At 39.7% G+C, this 18940-nt stretch overlaps 1 protein-coding gene across 5 annotated transcripts in view; it reads left to right on the top strand.

The window, feature by feature from the left end:
• Rbbp6 (RB binding protein 6, ubiquitin ligase) overlaps positions 1–12652 on the top strand; it is a 31253-nt gene extending 18601 nt beyond the window's left edge. Inside the window, exons 9-19 of one of the 5 annotated variants that reach the window (XM_027410287.2) lie at positions 988–1097; positions 1205–1542; positions 2975–3071; positions 3212–3290; positions 3378–3432; positions 5192–5260; positions 7061–7423; positions 7713–7814; positions 8615–10363; positions 10674–11401; positions 11754–11970. In XM_027410287.2, coding sequence (XP_027266088.1) covers positions 988–1097; positions 1205–1542; positions 2975–3071; positions 3212–3290; positions 3378–3432; positions 5192–5260; positions 7061–7423; positions 7713–7814; positions 8615–10363; positions 10674–11401; positions 11754–11821 — 3758 coding nt within the window. In that variant the 3' untranslated portion in view covers positions 11822–11970. Of the gene's footprint in view, positions 1–987; positions 1098–1204; positions 1543–2974; positions 3072–3211; positions 3291–3377; positions 3433–5191; positions 5261–7060; positions 7424–7712; positions 7815–8614; positions 10364–10673 lie in introns of all 5 variants that reach the window. The other 4 variants (XM_027410282.2, XM_027410283.2, XM_027410284.2 and 1 more) reach the window with 4 other exon arrangements.
• Positions 12653–18940: the final 6288 nt, after the last annotated feature.

Here is an 18940-nt window from a genome sequence, read left to right as displayed (position 1 = left end):
GTTTAGGTGGATGGTTGGTTGTTTTTAATAATGGTCTTTTGGACCTTTGTTCATTTACTAATTTTTTGAGCTTAAGCTGGCTTTGAATTTAATATCCTCCCTGGCCTTTCATCATTACTTTTAAACAAGACCCACGGGTTTCACTTGTGTGTGTATGACTATTTTGCGTGCGTGCGTGTGTGCGTGTGCGTGTGCGTGTGCGTGTGCATCCAGTGACCATGGAGGCCAGAAGAGGGTACTGATCACCCTGGAACTGAAATTATCACAAAGTTAGCTGTGAGCTGCTGTGTAGGTGCTGGAAACAACCCCAGTCCTCTGTAAGAGTAGCAAGTGTTCTTAACCATTGAACCATTTCTCCACTTCATTTAGGTTTTTTGTTTGTTTGTTTGTTTGTTTACTTTGTTTTGTTTTTTAATGCCCAACTCTTGTTAAGCCATTTCAAAGATTCTAAAAGCATGTAAAATGTTTGGCACTCTTTTCTGGACTTAGTTCTATTTTTTGTACAGTATTTTCATTGCTAGCTAAATAAGGATGAGTATTTGATAATGCATTTTCTGTCTGTTTAAACATTTGTTTGAGGTCCAGGCATGGTGGCACATGCTTTTAACTCAAACACTTAGGTAGAGGCAGGTGGGTAACTCTGAGTTCAAGGCCAGCCTGGATTACACAGTGAGACCTTATCTCCAAAGAAGGTATTGGGGAATGGAGAGGTGGCTGTTAAAAACACTGCCTGCTCTTCAGTGGACCCTGGGTTCAGTTGCCAGCATCCAGGTGGCAACTCAAAACCATCTGTAACTCTAATTCCAAGGGATCAGACCCTCTCTTCTGGCTACTACTAAGTTGCTTTCCTTCTTTTTATTTTGTTTTTTTGTATTTGAGACAAGAGTTCTTAACGTAGCCCTAGGAGGTAGAGGCTGTCTTTAATTTATTATGTGAACACCAAGCTTCTACCATGCCACCTCATGCTTAGTATCTTCTCATACATAGGTATTAGGACAGCACTCCTGGAGTCAGATGACCATACATGTCCAACATGTAATCAAAACGATGTTTCTCCTGATGCCTTGATTGCCAACAAGTTTTTACGACAGGTAACGGTTTGTATCTTTTTTTATATAAAAGTATCATTAGCATTTTCACTGATTGAACTGATTTAAATGATTGATATAATACATATTCTTCATTTTTATGTTTGGTTCTATAGGCTGTTAATAATTTCAAAAATGAAACTGGCTATACAAAAAGACTACGAAAACAGTTAGTTCCACCTGCACCCCCAGTACCACCACCACGACCACTCATTCAGCGGAACCTACAGCCTCTGATGAGATCTCCAATATCAAGACAGCAGGATCCTTTGATGATTCCAGTGACGTCTTCCTCAGCTCACCCATCTCCCTCTATATCTTCATTAACTTCAAATCCATCTTCCTTGGCTCCTTCTGTGCCTGGAAATCCGTCTTCTGCCCCAGCTCCAGTTCCTGATATAACTGCAACAGTGTCTATATCAGTCCATTCAGAAAAGTCAGATGGCCCTTTCCGGTAAGTCTATATCTTATCATTGAAGACAAATGAGGTCAGTGGTGCAGTTTTTTTCTTGATACAGTTATTATTTTTGAGATAAGGTCTCACTATGTAGACACATGGCTGGCCTCTAAATTCACAGCGATTTGCCTTTTATAAATTTTTGGTTTCATTTTATGTGTATTGGTATTTTGCCAGCATGTATGTCTGTTTCTGCAGTGGCAAAGGGGGTGTTTGATCCCCTAGAATGTAGTTATAGATAATTGTATGTTATATGGGTGCTGGGAATCAAACCTGGGTCTCTAAAAGAACAGCTGGTGCTCTTCACCACTGAGCCATCTCTCCACCCCCTAAAGTAATAACTTCTTTAATGGACCCCTGTGCTTATTGAAATACCTAAATTGCAGCCTGGCAGTGGTTGCCCATGCCTTCAGTTCCAGCACTCAGGAGGCAAAGGCATGTGGATCTCTGAATTTGAGGCCAGCTTGGCCTACAGAGTTAGTTCCCAAATAGCCAAGGCTTCATAAAGGAACCCTGTCTAAAAAGACAAAAAACAAGAAAAAGAATAAGTTGTAATGACATGTGACCTACTAAAAGCAACCTAGGGCTTTGTGGTCCACCAACACATGCATTCTCTTAAAAATCAGACAAGTTTTATTAAAACACAGGAGGCAGATCCTGTTTTCATACATACTGAAGAAAAATCTTAAGGGTGAAGTCTTTCCATATATAAGGTATCCCACTGTTCTAGTTCTACCTTTATTTAATCAATAAAGGAAAGAAGGGAATACAGAGAGTTCTCTTAGACTATTGTTCTACTGTAAAATGCCCTCTTTGGCTTTCCTTTTTTTGTTTTTCGAGACAGGGTTTCTCTGTAGCAGTCCTGGCTGTCCTGGAACTCACTTTGTAGACCAGGCTGGCATAGAACTCACTGAGATCAGGCTGGTAGAGCACTCACTGAGATCTGCCTGCTTCTGCGTTCCAAGTGCTGAGATTACAGGCATGTGCCATTACCACCTGGCCCTTGACTTTCTTATTTTGAAGTCTTAAATTTTTGCACTTATTTTCTAGCATATGTATCATATGTAAAATGTCTTCAGGCAATTCCTTTTTTTTTTTAATAGTATATATGTATGTGTGGGCATGCAGGCATGTGGCTGCCTCAGCATGTATGTAAAGATAGAACACAGCTGTAAGGACTTGGTTCTCTGTGGACCAAATCCCAGTTAGGCCTGCATGCAAGTGTCTATACTACTAAAGCATCTAACTGGCCCAGGCATTTATGTAATGTATAAAGAGCTTTTTACAGCCTATCCTTTCACTCATCTCAGAAGTTGTCATGAACTCATTTTAATGCAGGATACATATATAAGCAATATTAGTGATTGTTATCATTTTACTCATTATCGTCCACCCTGGTGATGTTTTGTTATGTTATATTGTTTTCTAGGGATTCTGATAATAAATTATTACCAGCTGCCGCCCTGGCATCAGAACATTCTAAGGGGGCCTCCTCAATTGCAATTACTGCTCTTATGGAAGAAAAGGTAGATTTTACTGGCTTTAGAATCTAGTTTTTTACAGATTTTTGTTGTTTTGTTTTGTTTTATTTTTGCTTTGACTTGTAAAACTTAAAAACTATTCCTATTTTTTGTTTTGTTTGTGTGTGTATGTGTGCTTCTCAAAGGGTTACCAAGTGCCTGTCCTTGGGACTCCATCTTTGTTGGGACAGTCATTATTACATGGACAGTTGATCCCCACAACTGGTAAGTAACATTATTTTGATTTGGACCCTTTTCCCTTTAGGAAATTATTAACAGTGAATCTAACATTCATTCTTTTTTATTTATAAGGTCCAGTAAGAATAAATGCTGCTCGTCCAGGTGGTGGTCGACCAGGTTGGGAACAGTAAGTACATATTCAGAATAACCTTCAGATACTTGCCTTTGACCTAAAAAGTAGAGACTACAAATTAGACAGAAGCTTGGTGAATGGTTATTATAAACTCCTTTAAATATGCCAGATTAACATACTTTTAAACGTCACAATTCAAATTTGCATCTCCAATTATTATCTGAATGAACAAATGTATTTGACACTTGAAAAACTTGGGGGCTAGAGACACTGACATCCATACAATTGAAAATATACACATAACTATGTTTGTGTCTGTCTGTGTGTGTGTTTGTGTCTGTGAGTTACTGGGAATTGAACCCAGGGATTTAGCATGCTAGGGAAGTATTCTGCCCTGGAGCTTTGCCCCCAGCCCATTACATTTAATTCTCCAAAGCTTTACTCATAGTCAGTCTCTTGACTGGCCTTCCCCCAGTACCATAGTTGATTGACTCCTTATATGTACTATATGTGGTGGAAAATGTATGATACCCAATTTAGCAAAAGTAAACCACACATGGAGATCATTAGTACCTCCCAGTGCTTTAGATAAATGCTTAGAGAGTAGAATTCCAGAGGCACCGTGTATACAATGATTAATTTTAACCAGTTTTGATCTAGTATTGCATCTTTGACTTTTCTTGGCTGAATAATGCTGTATATAGCCTACATAGGTTTAATAAATTTTAACTTTATGAGGTTAGATGCTTTGTGGCTTAAGAAAAAAAACAATAAAATGGACTTTTAGCAATATTTAATGTATTCATAACACCCTTTTCAATTCTTTACTATTTTCAAGCTACCTGGTCTGTCTACAAATTTTTCAAATTGTCATAAATCTAAAAAAAAAAAAAAAACCACAGTAAGTGTGCTCATAAAGTTAAAACTCATTTCAAGGTCACCTTGTAATTCTTTTCCAAAATAGTAAAATACAGATTGATAAGTCCATTTCTTCCTAAGAACATACGGATCTTGATAGGACCTTAGATTAGTGCGTTGATCCTATGTGTGAGTTTTCTATATTTTTATTTTCCTAAATGGTTGAACTCATCTTATTTGGATGGGCAAAATACAGTTTAGTAAGTAAACACATTGCAAGATTAATGTCTACCACAAGAGTTCCTCATTTTTTTTCTGGCTTGTTAATAGTTATTGAAATCTACAGGATTGTATGATTTTCTGCCCTGACACACAAAGAATATTAATGTCTGTAAGATGCTTTATGGCATTAAAAATTAGTAGATTTGGGCTGGAGGGACAGAGGACCTGAATTCAATTCCCAATACCCCACAGCCATCTGTAACTCAGCTCCAGGGGATCAGTGCCCTCTTCTGAAACTTCTAAAGCCACCAGGCATGCAAACATGCATGTTAGAGAAAATAGACTGAAGAGAGATTAGCAGAATATATCAGTAGAAGAACGTGAAATTTAGAGACAGACATACCTGAGTTGGCATCTGTTTACTGAGTATAGGACTGTGAGCGTGTAGGTTTCTCCTCAGCCACCTTTTTTTTTGTTTGTAGCACTCAAAAGCATGTAAAATACCTACATAGAGCCTTGCAAATTAAAGGTCCCTTTTCTAAACATTAAGTCTGTAGAGTGCTAATGAAAATATAGAATATTTTTTAGCTTAGATCTTTAGAACAATTTTAAGAATTCAAGATTATGAAAACATTTTCAAAAGTTAAAATTCTTTCAAGTATATGCACTGATAGGTTATATATTAAACTTAGAAATACTCAATTCTGTTTTTCTCTTTCTTCATCTTGCACAGTTCCAACAAGCTTGGGTACCTGGTTTCTCCACCACAGCAAATTAGAAGAGGGGAAAGAAATTGTTATAGGTAAGCATGCTGAAACTGTTGGAAAATAATTCCATGGCACACTGGGTAAAGAAGTAAAACACAGAAGTGATGAGGAAGGAGATATTTAAGTCTTTAGCAGTTGTCCTTAAGTAATCTAGGAACTAGGGGCTATATAGTTCAGTGATTAATTTCTGCCTAGCCTATGTTAAGTCCTAGGTTCAATCCCCAGCAGATGCAGTATAAAATCTCATTTGAAGTTATGTTTACAAAAACTGTTTATTGCTAAGTGTAGTGCACACATGTAATCCCAGCATTTGGGAGGCTGAGGCAGGCAGATTGTGAGTTGGAGGCCAGCCTGAATGACATACCAAGACCTGTCTGTGGAGGAAGGGCAGGAAGGTAGTATGGAAAAGCAGAATATAGGACAGACGAATTAGCACAATGACAAAAATTTAAGTCTCCATCTTTGGTATGTATGTGAACATGCATGCTTACAGAAGCCCATGGAGGGTGTCAGGTACCCTGCTCTACTATTCTCTGTCTTATTCTTTTGAGAAAAGATAACTCACCGAAACCGGAGCTAGACCACTAGGCAGCAAGCCCCAGCAGTCCCCTGTTACCCCTCCCAACACTGGGGTTACATATAGGCATGCATGGCCACACATTACTTTTTAGGTGGGTGTTGGGAGTTTGGTTGGGCTCAGTTCTGTGCACTTGTGCAAGCTCTCTTACCCACTCACTGAGCCATTTCTTTGGCCCATCGGGCTCTGTTCTTTGTATTGTTTCCAATGATTACTTGGTCTGTATCAGTACATGGCAAGATACAGCTTATGAAGGAAAGTTAGCCAGTTCAGCTCCCAGATGGGAAAAAGTATTGTGTTTCTTTCTGTCCCAACCTTCTTTTCCAAAAGAAAAGTCCAGGAGATTTGTTGGGGTTCTTACTCCCAGGAAGCCATAAGTTTTACTATGGTGGTGATTATTTAAATCAAGGTTCAAAGACTTCCAGATTTGTTAAGGCTATTACTGATCTTCTAGTGCTCCATTCAGAATTGCTAATCTTATGACAGTTAGATGCCTTTGTGACTAGATTGCATTAAAAGAAGTTGATGTGTACCAATTCATGGTTCTGAGCACATTTAACCCTAAATGCCTGCTGTTGCTGTCACATACCATTTGCTTATTGTATAAAAAACCATTAGCTTAACAAAAGCACACACAGATTCTTTGAGACAGTTCAGAAACTTTAGCACTGTTACTTCAGTTTATAAGGGAAAACATTGACATTTTCAGTTTTGATTACAAGTACTGGAATTCATATGATTCTGTTTTGTTTGGTCTTCACCCACTTCCTCCAAAAGGAAGTTACAGTGGTTTTTAATGTGAATTTTGGGTCTAGAAAGGCATTTGGGAGAGACCTAGATCACAGCCGTGTTAACCTGTCACTTCCTTCAAAATATGTTTCCTGTTTGTTGCTAAGTGACCTTAAAAAGTAGATCTTGGAGCTGGAGAGGTTTAGTGGCTAAGAGCATATGATGCTCTTGCAGAGGATCCACGATTTTGAAATACAGTTAGTTGAGAGATTTTTGTTCTGAGCAAGTTTTTGCTGTTACTCAAGCTGGTGTCAAAAGTGATTGTCCAGCCTCCTGAGTAGTTGGGACTGTAGACCTACATCACCATACTTGGCCTGTAGAGTTCATGTATACAAATACATCTTGATTTGAGTAGTTGATTCTATTCCATTTTTTTATACTTTGGAAAATAAGAACAGAAAAAGACAACCTCATTTGTCTCAGATGAATTTAATTTAAAGGTATAATACCTTGGAATTTATTTCTCCAGAAGTATAAACCGCGGGCGACACCACAGCGAAAGATCCCAGAGGACTCAAGGCCCATCACTACCAGCAACTCCCGTCTTTGTACCTGTTCCACCACCTCCTTTGTATCCGCCGCCTCCCCATACACTTCCTCTTCCTCCAGGTGTACCTCCCCCACAGTTTTCTCCTCAGTTTCCTCCTGGCCAACCCCCACCTGCAGGATATAGTGTCCCTCCTCCAGGGTTTCCACCAGCTCCTGCCAATATATCAACACCTTGGGTATCATCAGGAGTTCAGACTGCTCATTCAAATACCATCCCTACAACGCAAGCACCACCTTTGTCCAGGGAAGAATTCTATAGAGAGCAACGACGACTAAAGGAAGAGTGAGTATTTTCATTTGAAGTTGTCATACACTTTTTCATTTTCTGATACAACATTAAATAGGTATTTTGGAAACATTTTCCAGTGTTTCCAGTTAGTAAAGAAAGTTCACCTAAAATTTAAACCAAAGCCATACGAGCAACTTCGTCAGGGATACCTAGTTATTTATAGTTTTAAAGTAGAGAACTAATGGCAATTTCATTCATTTCATTCATGATCTAATTACATTTGTCTTGTTAGTTTTCTTAAATGGTTTTTGTTAACTTTCACTCTTTAACTTTATTTTACTAGGGAAAAGAAAAAGTCCAAGCTAGATGAGTTTACAAATGATTTTGCTAAGGAATTGATGGAATACAAAAAGATTCAAAAGGAGCGTAGGCGCTCATTTTCCAGGTTAGTGTTTTGCAAGCCTTCACAACAGAATTACAAATGGGACTTTGAATATCCAGGGATTACCTATGGATATAAATAACACTGCACTTATGAGATTTTTCTGATTCGGTCTAGTTTTATAGAATGGAGAAGATGTAGCTTATTCCCCAATATGTCCATTAAAATAATGTCTCAGTGTAAATTCTATTGTGTAGAACTAGCATTTGTGGGGACTAAATTGTCCTTGTCCCTTGAAGTTATTTATAATATGAAATAAATGGGGAATGTTTATGGAAGGAAAGACATAGGGAACTAGCCAGAGAGCATTCTGAGGGCCTTTGCCATAAAGCTACAGCTTCTTGCTGGAACATTAACCTGTGTGATTAAAAAGCAGTGGTAGAGTACACATTGTTGTATTGATAGAAAAAAACTGAATTACAGAAGTTCCCTGGAAGTTTTTTGTTTTTTAGACTTAAATTTAAAATGTGGTTCCTTTTAAAGCTAGACTGTTGGCTAGTGTAAGATAAAAATAGACTCCTAGCTTAAATAATCAGACAGGAAATTTAAATTTAATTGGCATTTGTTTAATGTTAATAAGCTCATAAAACTCTTGGTACATTAATGCACTCCACTGATTGTCAATACTTGCCTTTTGTTTTGTAACAAGTGGTTTATGTACTTTATTCCATTCCAGTAGAGGTCACTGTGCCTCTTTAATCATCTAAGTTGAAACTTGATGCAAAGAAAGATAAAACTGTTAGAATCTATCTGTTTTTATTTTGTATATATTTCTCAACCATCAACTGTGTTTTTGTTTTTAGGTCTAAATCTCCCTATAGTGGTTCATCGTATTCAAGAAGTTCATACACTTACTCAAAGTCAAGATCTGGCTCGACACGGTCACGCTCTTATTCTCGATCCTTCAGCCGCTCACACTCTCGCTCCTATTCACGATCACCCCCATACCCCAGGAGAGGCAGAGGCAAGAGCCGCAATTATCGTTCACGGTCCAGATCTCATGGATATCACCGATCTAGGTCAAGGTCACCTCCATATAGACGTTATCATTCAAGGTCAAGATCTCCTCAAGCATTTAGGGGACAGTCTCCTACTAAGCGTAATGTACCTCAAGGAGAAACAGAACGTGAGTATTTTAATAGATACAGAGAAGTTCCACCCCCTTATGACATTAAAGCCTATTATGGGCGGAGTGTCGACTTTAGAGACCCATTTGAGAAAGAACGCTACCGAGAATGGGAGAGGAAATACCGAGAGTGGTATGAGAAGTACTACAAAGGGTATGCTGTGGGGACACAGCCTAGACCCTCAGCTAACAGAGAGGACTTCTCTCCAGAGAGACTTTTACCTCTTAATATCAGAAATTCACCCTTCACAAGAGGGCGCAGAGACGACTATCCTGCTGGACAAAGTCATAGAAATAGAAATCTAGGTGGCAGCTATCCAGAAAAGCTTTCAACAAGAGATAGTCACAATCAAAAAGATAATACAAAATCAAAGGAGAGTGAGAACATTCCAGGAGACAATAAAGGAAACAAGCATAAGAAACACAGAAAACGAAGAAAGGGGGAAGAGAGTGAGAGCTTCCTGAACCCCGAGCTGTTAGAGACCTCCAGGAAATCCAGGGAGTCATCAGGTGTTGATGACGCTAAGACAGATACATTGTTTGTTCTCCCAAGTAGAGACGATGCTACACCTGTTAGGGATGAACCAATGGATGCAGAATCTATCACTTTCAAATCAGTATCTGAAAAAGACAAGAGAGAAAAGGATAAGCCAAAAGTAAAAAGTGACAAGACCAAACGGAAAAGTGATGGATCTACTACAACCAAGAAAGAAAATGTTTTAAAACCTTCTAAAGGACCCCAAGAAAAAGTAGATGGGGAGCGTGAAAAATCTCCTCGGTCTGAACCTCCACTTAAAAAAGCCAAAGAGGAGGCTGCAAAGACTGATTCTGTAAAACCTTCATCATCGTCTCAGAAGGATGATAAGGTCACTGGAACCCCCAGAAAAGCCCACTCTAAATCTGCAAAAGAACACCCTGAGACAAAGCCAGTCAAGGAGGAGAAGGTGAAAAAGGACTGTTCCAAAGACATCAAGTCAGAAAAGCCAGCTAGTAAGGATGAAAAGGCCAAGAAGCCTGAGAAAAATAAACTACTTGATAGCAAGGGAGAAAAAAGAAAGAGAAAAACTGAAGAAAAGAATGTAGATAAAGATTTTGAGTCATCATCAATGAAAATTTCTAAAGTAGAAGGAGCTGAAATAGTGAAACCATCGCCAAAGCGAAAAATGGAAGGTGATGGCGAAAAGCTAGACAGGACCCCAGAAAAGGACAAGATTGCATTATCAACTGCCCCAGCCAAGAAAATTAAACTCAACAGAGAGACTGGGAAAAAAATTGGAAGTGCAGAAAATACATCTACTACAAAAGAACCCTCTGAAAAAATGGAGTCAACATCTAGCAAAATTAAACAGGAAAAAGTCAAGGGAAAGGCCAAGCGGAAAGTAGCTGGAACTGAAGGCTCCAGCTCCACACTTGTGGATTACACCAGGTATGGGGGCCTGGGGGGCAGGTGTCCTTTTTGGGCAGTGATATCCTTTGATCTTATACACTTATGTTCTTGAGAGCCTGGTTCATGGCAATTCAATAGACTAGCCTAGTAGCAGCATAGTTTCAGGCTAGGTTATAACAAGTTGGATGAACCACATTGGTTTTTATAGTTTGATCATGTGTGTGTTTCTTAGAGCATAATTTAATTTTTTTAAAGCTAAAAAAGACATCCTATTTTAAGCTGGCTTTTCAAATTTTTATTTATCATTAGTAAATTTCTCATTAATTAAAAGTATATTCATTTATTTTAGTACAAGCTCAACTGGAGGCAGTCCTGTGCGGAAATCTGAAGAAAAGACAGATACAAAGAGGACAGTCATTAAAACTATGGAGGAATATAATAATGATAATACAGCTCCTGCTGAAGACGTTATAATTATGATCCAGGTTCCTCAGTCCAAATGGGATAAAGATGACTTTGAATCTGAAGAAGAAGATGTTAAATCCACACAGCCTGTACAAAATGTAGGGAAACCATCTAGTATCATAAAAAATGTTACTACTAAGCCGTCCGCTCCAGTCAAGTACACTGAGAAAGAAAGTGAGCAGTCAGAGAAACTTCAGAAGCTCACCAAAGAGGTGAGCCACGAAATGACGCAGCATGAAGTCAAAAGCTCAAAAGGCTCTGCATCCAGTGAAAAGGGGAGAACCAAAGACAGGGAGCACTCGGTGTTAGAGAAGGAAATCCCTGACAAGAGAAAGAGCAGTGCCCAGCCAGAGAAGGAGAGCACCTCAGACCGTCTGAGTGAACAAGGAAATTTTAAGAATCTGTCTCAGTCTTCCAAAGAGACCAGGACTTCGGATAAACATGAATCTGTTCGTGGTTCCTCAAATAAAGACTTCACTCCTGGAAGGGACAAGAAAATAGACTATGACAGCAGAGAGTATTCTAGTTCCAAGCGAAGAGATGAGAGAAGTGAGTTAGTAAGAAGGAAGGACTCTCCTCCTCGAGGTAAAGATTCTTCATCTGGACAGAAAGGTAAGCCGAGGGAGGAGAGAGATTTGCCTAAAAAGGGGACAGAGTCCAAAAAAAGTAATTCTAGTCCCCCAAGAGACAAAAAGCCTCATGATCATAAAGCCCCCTACGATACCAAACGCTCATGTGAAGAGACAAAGTCTGTAGATAAAAACTCTGGGAAGGAACGGGAGAAGCATGCTGCTGAGGCTAGAAACGGGAAAGAGTCCAGTAGTGGTGGCAAGTTGCCGTATATACCTAACCCACCAGACCCTGCAGTTGAGAAAGAAATGGTTGCTGGACAGATTGATAAGAGCACCATCAAGCCAAAACCCCAGTTCAGTCATTCCTCTCGTCTTTCCTCTGATCTAACTAGAGAGACTGATGAGGCTGCTTTTGAACCAGACTATAACGAGAGCGACAGTGAGAGTAACGTGTCTGTGAAGGAAGAGGAAGCTGTGGCCAGTATCTCCAAGGACTTGAAAGAGAAAACAACAGAGAAAGCAAAAGAGAGCTTGAACGTAGCAGCAGCCATCCAGCCAGGTGCAGACAGGAGCCAGAGTCAGAGCAGCCCCAGTATTAGTCCAAGTAGAAGTCACAGCCCTTCTGGCAGCCAGACCCGAAGCCATAGCAGCAGTGCCAGCTCAGCAGGAAGCCAGGACAGCAAGAAGAAGAAGAAGAAGAAAGAGAAGAAAAAGCACAAGAAGCATAAAAAGCACAAGAAGCACAAGAAGCATGCGGGTGCAGAGGCCGACGCCGAGAAGAGCCAGAAACACAAACACAAGAAGAAAAAGGCAAAGAAGAGCAAGGACAAGGACAAGGAGAAAGACGACCAAAAAGCGAAATCTGTCACTGTGTGAAGGACGGATGTTTTAATTGACTTAATTACTAAGTCATCTGTATTAAACTCTGTTATAATGTAAAGAGATTCCAGCCTTGTAAATAATGAATGGAAGACCCTGTGCTGCACTTAAAAAGTATTTGCTGCTTGATTATTTCATTTTTACATCAGAGCTTTATAACGAACTTTTGTACAGAATTGTGAGCTGTGACCATGGAACATGAGAGGTTTTGCTAGGGCCTATTATTTTTAACCACCATTAATTAGTTGGGGTGGAGTTTACTGTACTGTGAAATTTTCACATTTGAATTTTTTTAATTGCCTGGCAAATGCTGGTATCAGTTCAAAAATATCAGCAGAATGATTTGCTGAACTCATTACAGCCCCGTTATGTCACTTTTTGATTACAATAAAAGTTTTCAGTAAACTTCTTACATGTTGAAGATGTACATTATTTAGAGACAATAGTGTCTCATTTCCTCTCTTTCCAATATCCTTCCAGCCTTTATAGACAGAATTCTAAACATTCCAAATGTACTTCAGAGGGGGCTGGTAGAAAATCCTCATTTCTGATAATTAGAAGTTGGGTTTCGGGGGCTAGAGGTTAAGAGCACTGACTGCTCTTCCAGGGGTCCTGAGTTCAATTCCCAGCAACCACATGGTGGCTCACAAGCATCCGTTATGAGATCTGGTAACCTCTTCTGGCCTGCAGGCATACATGCAGATGGAACACTGTATATATAATAAATATATCTTTAAAAAAAAAAGTTGGGTTTCTAAAAAGGGGATGGGGTGCTTTCATCTTAGAGATGAGGAATTGGGCCTATTTTCTAGCTGTTTTGTATTTTTTGTTTTGCATTTCCCCTTGGAATTCTGCTACATTATGCTAAATTCCTTGAAGAAACAGAAATCATTTAAGCCAAGTGGTTTTGTCTGTCCTCTCCCCACTGACAAAAGTAAGTGGTCATGAGACTAGCCTCTCCTCTGCTGCTTTAGGAACCCAGTGATGGCACCAAACTCAGGTCCTGTGTAAGAGCAGCAAGCACTGTTCACCACCATGCCATCTTTCCAGCTCCTGAGAGCTGGTGTAAAGGAAATTAACACAAGTGCCGAGGGTATGAAAGCCATCCAGGCCCAAGTTCATTTTGGAGATGCTGCCTTTGAGCCCAAATACTTTTGGTGATGGCTCTCTCTGCCATAATGCCAGTGGCACTTGTTTGTCCCCACATATGCCTGATGTCTGGAGTGGCATGTCCTGACCACTCCTGCCTGCATGCCACTTAAGCTTTGAGATAATCCAGCTAGATTATACTCTTAATTCTGGCTGATCAGATCTATAACTTGATCCTGTTTCCCACATCCATTGTAGATTTGGTACACAGAACCATCCTATCTGATCTGAGTTTCTCACATTGGGCTCATTCTTTAAGCTTAGCTGGCCTGCACTTGAGTTGCAGCCCACTCCTGTGACAGTTTCCTGGCTACTGACCATGTGAAGGTGTTGTTCCTTTGCAATTATCAGCACTTGTCCAGCTTCATCAGTTAGTGTTTGAACTCCTTAGTCCTTTCCATTATTTTCTTGTGACCTATACCTTTTCATATGTCAGCGTCCACAGAACCTATGCCTGCTTAACAAAATTGAAAGCCTTGACTTTCAAACACTCAAAAGCTGGAGACCTGGCTCAGTGTGTTAAATGCTTCCATAAGCCTGAGGACTTGAGTTTGAATGCTGCAAACCCAAGTAAAGCCAGGACCACATATGCATCTGTAATCCCAGTGTTCTTACAATGATGAGATGGAGGGTAAAGATCAGAGATTGTCCAGAAGCTTGTGTAACTGTATGTGGCAAACAACAGACACTGACTCCAGGTGGAAGAGAAGGTCCAACCCCAGGCTTGGCCTTTGACCTCCATTCACATCAAAGACATTTTATTTTGTATGTGACTATATAGGTGTAGAGATTGGAGGACAACTTGAAATAGCAGCCAATAAAAAGATTTTTGCTTTTTAAATTACTATTTGATCTTTTTGTGTGCATACCCCCATCCCAGTACACCGAAGCTCTTCATCTTTTAAACTGAAGTTAGTCATTAAGGCACTTTCCTCAACCGAGAGGCACACCACCTGAGAGGAATTGTGCCATTAGAGGGCAGAAGCAGCTACTGACGGTGGTGCTCTCAAACAGCAACGCTCCCTCTGTCCACAGCTTGTTAAGCTATACAGAAGCACAAATAGCCATTTGATTTATAAAAGTTAAATGTCGCTGACAGCAAAACAAAAAATGCCAATGCAAGTTGCATTATCACTGGGTGACGGTGGTGCACGCCATTAGTACCAGCACTCAGGAGGCAGAGACAAGAGGATCTCCCTGAGTTTGGCCTCATTGCACAGAGAAACCCTGTCTTGAAAAACAAAAACAAAAAAGTTTCATTGTCTTCATAATTGGATTTGGGAAGGCCCAAACCAACACATTGGTGCACCTCTCCCCACATCCATTCAAGTAAAATTTTACCACTGGCTTAAATCAAAATGGCCCTGCACAATGCTTATGTATAAAATGTCTAAAGTTGAGAACCAACGAGATGGCTCAGCATCATTGAGTTGCCTCAAAAGCCTGATAACCTGAATTAAATCCCTGGGGCCCACATAAAGGTAAAGGGCAGAACAGACTCCATAGACCTTTCCACCTGTACTTGACATTCACGAAGCCCCTCCACACACATGATAAGCACCACAACAATAAAGACAATATAAAACACCTCAAAATTGAGTCATTTGCTAAAGTAAGGTTCCTCATAAAATTTTATTTTATTTTATTAAAATCTCTCATTTTAGAAAATGGTTAGCAATGGATCCAAGAAATATGGCTTCCTCTCAGTACTTTCAAATGAACCAAGGGTTCCATCTATCTTACTTTTCTCTTCCCAGTTGGGTTATTCCTGCTATAGCTTTTTTCTTCCTATTGAGCAGAAACAGGCTGTCCCTCTAATCTTTCCACAAAGCTACCATCCTGCCAACTCCTGGGAATTCACTCTGGCCCTACGAACCTTCTCATCAAATTGTTGTCATCCACCCAGGAGTATCTTTTTTTTTTTTTTTTAGGTATTTTTACTTTGCTTTTTTTTGGGGGGGGGGGGACCTGAAAATAGATTTTTTAATACAATATATTCTGATTACACTTCCACCTCCCCCAGCTTCTTCCAGCTCCTCCTCACATCCCTGCTCACCCAAATCCACACTCTTTCTCAGTCTCAATAGAATATAAACAGACATTAAAAATAATAATAAGATAAAATAAAAATCAGACAAACAGAGCTAGGACAGAACAGTGTCATCTCTCGTTGTTTGGAGTAGGGGATGCATGCTCTAGCAAATCTCTGATTAGGTTTCTCAGATGGTAAAAATGTCTAACCTGTAATTTCAGAGATTCTCTTACCCCTTGGATTCTGTATAAAAATTATCTTCAGTCATACTTAGAGAAATTCTTTACTACCACTTCTGATATAAAGAGTTCAAAGCCATTTGACTAATCCATTTCTTTACAGGATTTTTTGTGGCACTTCCTTTTATTCTAAGTACATTTGTTTTTACATTTTATTTTTGTAACTGTGTGTGTGTGTGTGTGTGTGTGTGTGTGTGTGTGTGTGTGTGTGTGTACAGGCAAATGCATGGGATGAGGGTGGAGGGGAAACCAGTGGACAGTGTCCACCATTTGGGACTCAGGGATCGAAGTCATATCCTCTAGCTTGGTGGTAGCTAGCTAACTACCTTGCCAGCCCTACCTTTGTTTCTGAGTTGTATAAAACATCTGATGTCTTGATCTCCATGGGGAATTTGATCATCATCATGATGTTAGAGTTCAAGGTGCCAGAATTACCAGAAGAGGGCATCAGATCCCCTGGAACTAGATGGTTGTGAGCTGCTGTGTGGAAGCTGGGTGTTTTGCCTACATGTATGTGTAGGTGCCAGGAGAGGTCAGAAGCGGGTATCATCAGATCCCCTCGGACTGAAGTTGCATAGAGTTGTTAGCTGTCATGTGCTCTTAACTGCTGAGTCATCTCTCCAACCCTTTTTTTTTTTTTTTTTTTTTTTTTTTTTGGTATTTTTTTGTTTGTTTGTTTGGTTTTGGTTTTTTTTTTTTTTTTTTTTTTTTTTTTTTTCGAGACAGAGTTTTTCTGTGGCTTTGGAGGCTGCCTGGAGCTAGCTCTTGTAGACCAGGCTGGTCTCGAACTCTCAGAGATCCGCCTGCTCCAGCTTCCTGAGTGCTGGGATTAAAGGCGTGCAGTACCACCCCCCGGCTTTGTTTTTTTTTTTTGGCAAGGGAATGTTTCATGTCCCCGAACCACCTGCTGAAGAACTAATATTTGCCCTGCTGATATTTTCCAAAATCACCCGATAATTGACATAAAGATTTATGTCTGGATTCTCAGTTTTATACTATTGATTCCCATAGATAGACATATAAATAATGGTATGTATATATGTCTACAGATATTTACCTATGTACCAGTTCCACTGTGTATGGGATGTTTTAAAATTAGGAAGTGTGACTTCTCGGACTTTGTTCTTAAATTTTTAAAAGATTTATATATTTTAAAAAATGTTTTACGTGTTTGGTTGTTTTGCCTGCATATATGCATATCACATGTATGTAGTGCCTGCAGAGGCCAGAAGAGGACGACATGTCCTCTGGAACAGGAGTTATAGACGGTTGTGAACCACGGTGTAGGTGTAAGGAACTAAATTAGGTTCTCTACCAGAGTAGACAGTGTTTTGACTGCTGAGCCACCTCTCTGGCAAGTGTTCTTATCACTGAGCCACCTCTCCAGCGAGTGTTTTAGAAATTTTTAGAGACTGTTTTGGTTATTCTCAGTCCCTACCATTTCCATAAAATTTTAGGCTTGTCTATTTCTGAAAAAACAATGGCTAGGATATTACTTTTGATGCTATTATAAATTGAGTGGCTTTTAAAGCTTCATTTGCCTTTAGTTTAAAAAAAAATACCTGTGTGTGTGTGATTGCATGCACATACCATGGTAAATCAAAATGCAATTTTCAGAAGTTAGTTCTCTTTTTCTACCACGTGAGCCCAGGGATCCAGCTCAGATAGTCGCCCTTGGCAATAGATCCCTCTTCTGACTGGTCATCTCTCTGTCAATGTCTTCAAACAGTGCAGGATTTTTACTTGTAAACATGCTTCTTTAAGGTTAAAGGGCTTGAAAACCCAACAGAACAAAAAACAAAACAAAACAAAAGAGGTTAAAGGGCTGTCCCAGCAGTTTTGGGGACCTGGGTTCAACTCCCAGCACACACCTGGTGGCTCACACCACTCTATAACTCCAGTCTCAAGGGATATGACTGCCTTTTCTGGCCCCTGAAGGCACCAAGCACACATGCGGGGCACAGATATACATGCAGACAAAATGCTCATACAGATAAAAATAAAAAATAAACTTTTAGAAAAATAATACTTCTTTCTACTCATTTATAAAGTATTTGTAATTATGGAAGGATGCTGGATTTGATCAAATGCTTTTCCCAAAGCTTTTGACATGGTCATGAGGGTTTCATCCTTATTTTGTTAACAGAGTATTGTTTCATTTGCTTTCTTACGTTAATTTAAGTACATTTCTGGGCTAAATCCCACTTGTGTATACACACACACACACACACACACACACACACACACACACACAGACACACACGGAATAAAATAAAAGTCAATCCTGAATTCAGTTTGCTGGTATTTTCCCACCTATAGAGCTATTGGTTTCTGGTTTTCTGTACCACTGTTTTGGTATCGGGCTCATGCTGTTCTCATAAAACGAGTTTGAAAGTGTCAGTGATTCTTTTTGAGTTAATATTTATGCATAATGCAATGTCCTGGTCAGGGGTCTCCTTTGGCATATGAAAATTAGTTGTGTTGTTGCCATTTGTTTAAAAGGATCTACTGTATCTGTTGTGGTGCCCCTTCTGTTGTTGGCCATTGGGTCTCTCTATGAACTCTCTGGTCCCCTTATTTTTCATGTCTTTGCATTTGCACTGTGATATATTGATTCTTTAATCCTCCAAAATTAGTTTTATTGAAAGTTTTATTCTTATTTTCTACATCCTTTACTTTTCTATGAATTTTAGAATTGATGTCTCAATATTTTGATTGCAATAATGTGTATAATACAATATTTCCCATATTAGTCATTTTTAGATTGCCTGTCACAATGTTTTTATGAACACTGGAGGATGGAGAGATGGCTCAGTGGTTAAGAGGGTTTGCTGCTCTTTCAGAGAATCTGAGTTCAGTTCACACCACCCAAGTCTGCCAACTCACAACCACCTGTAACTCCAGTTCCAGGACTCCCTCTTCTGGCCTCTGAGGGAGCACACATGCACACACACACACACACAGAGGGACATATACACAAATAAAAGTCAATCCTGAAAAAAACATTCACACTGACATACACACATAGACAATATTGACCTTTAGAACTTTCTCATTCCAAGTGAAACTCTCTTCCCATTAAAGAACTCCTAAGCAAATTGAGAGCACGGTCAGGGGTGGGTGGGGAGGGAGGGAGGAAAAAGAGAAGGGGAGAGGAGGAGGCAGGACAAGAGGGATCAGGAAGACTAAGTCAGGGGAGGAATAGAAGAGAGCAAGAAAAGAGATACCATAATAGAGGGAGCCAGTATAGGTTTAAAGAGAAATCTAGCAATACGGAAAT

The sequence above is a fragment of the Cricetulus griseus genome, chromosome 3 (assembly GCF_003668045.3).
Source record: "Cricetulus griseus strain 17A/GY chromosome 3, alternate assembly CriGri-PICRH-1.0, whole genome shotgun sequence".
Classification (NCBI taxonomy): domain Eukaryota; kingdom Metazoa; phylum Chordata; class Mammalia; order Rodentia; family Cricetidae; genus Cricetulus; species Cricetulus griseus.
The sequence above is the reverse complement of the archived record's forward strand: the minus strand, read 5'-3'. Positions and strand labels throughout refer to the sequence as shown.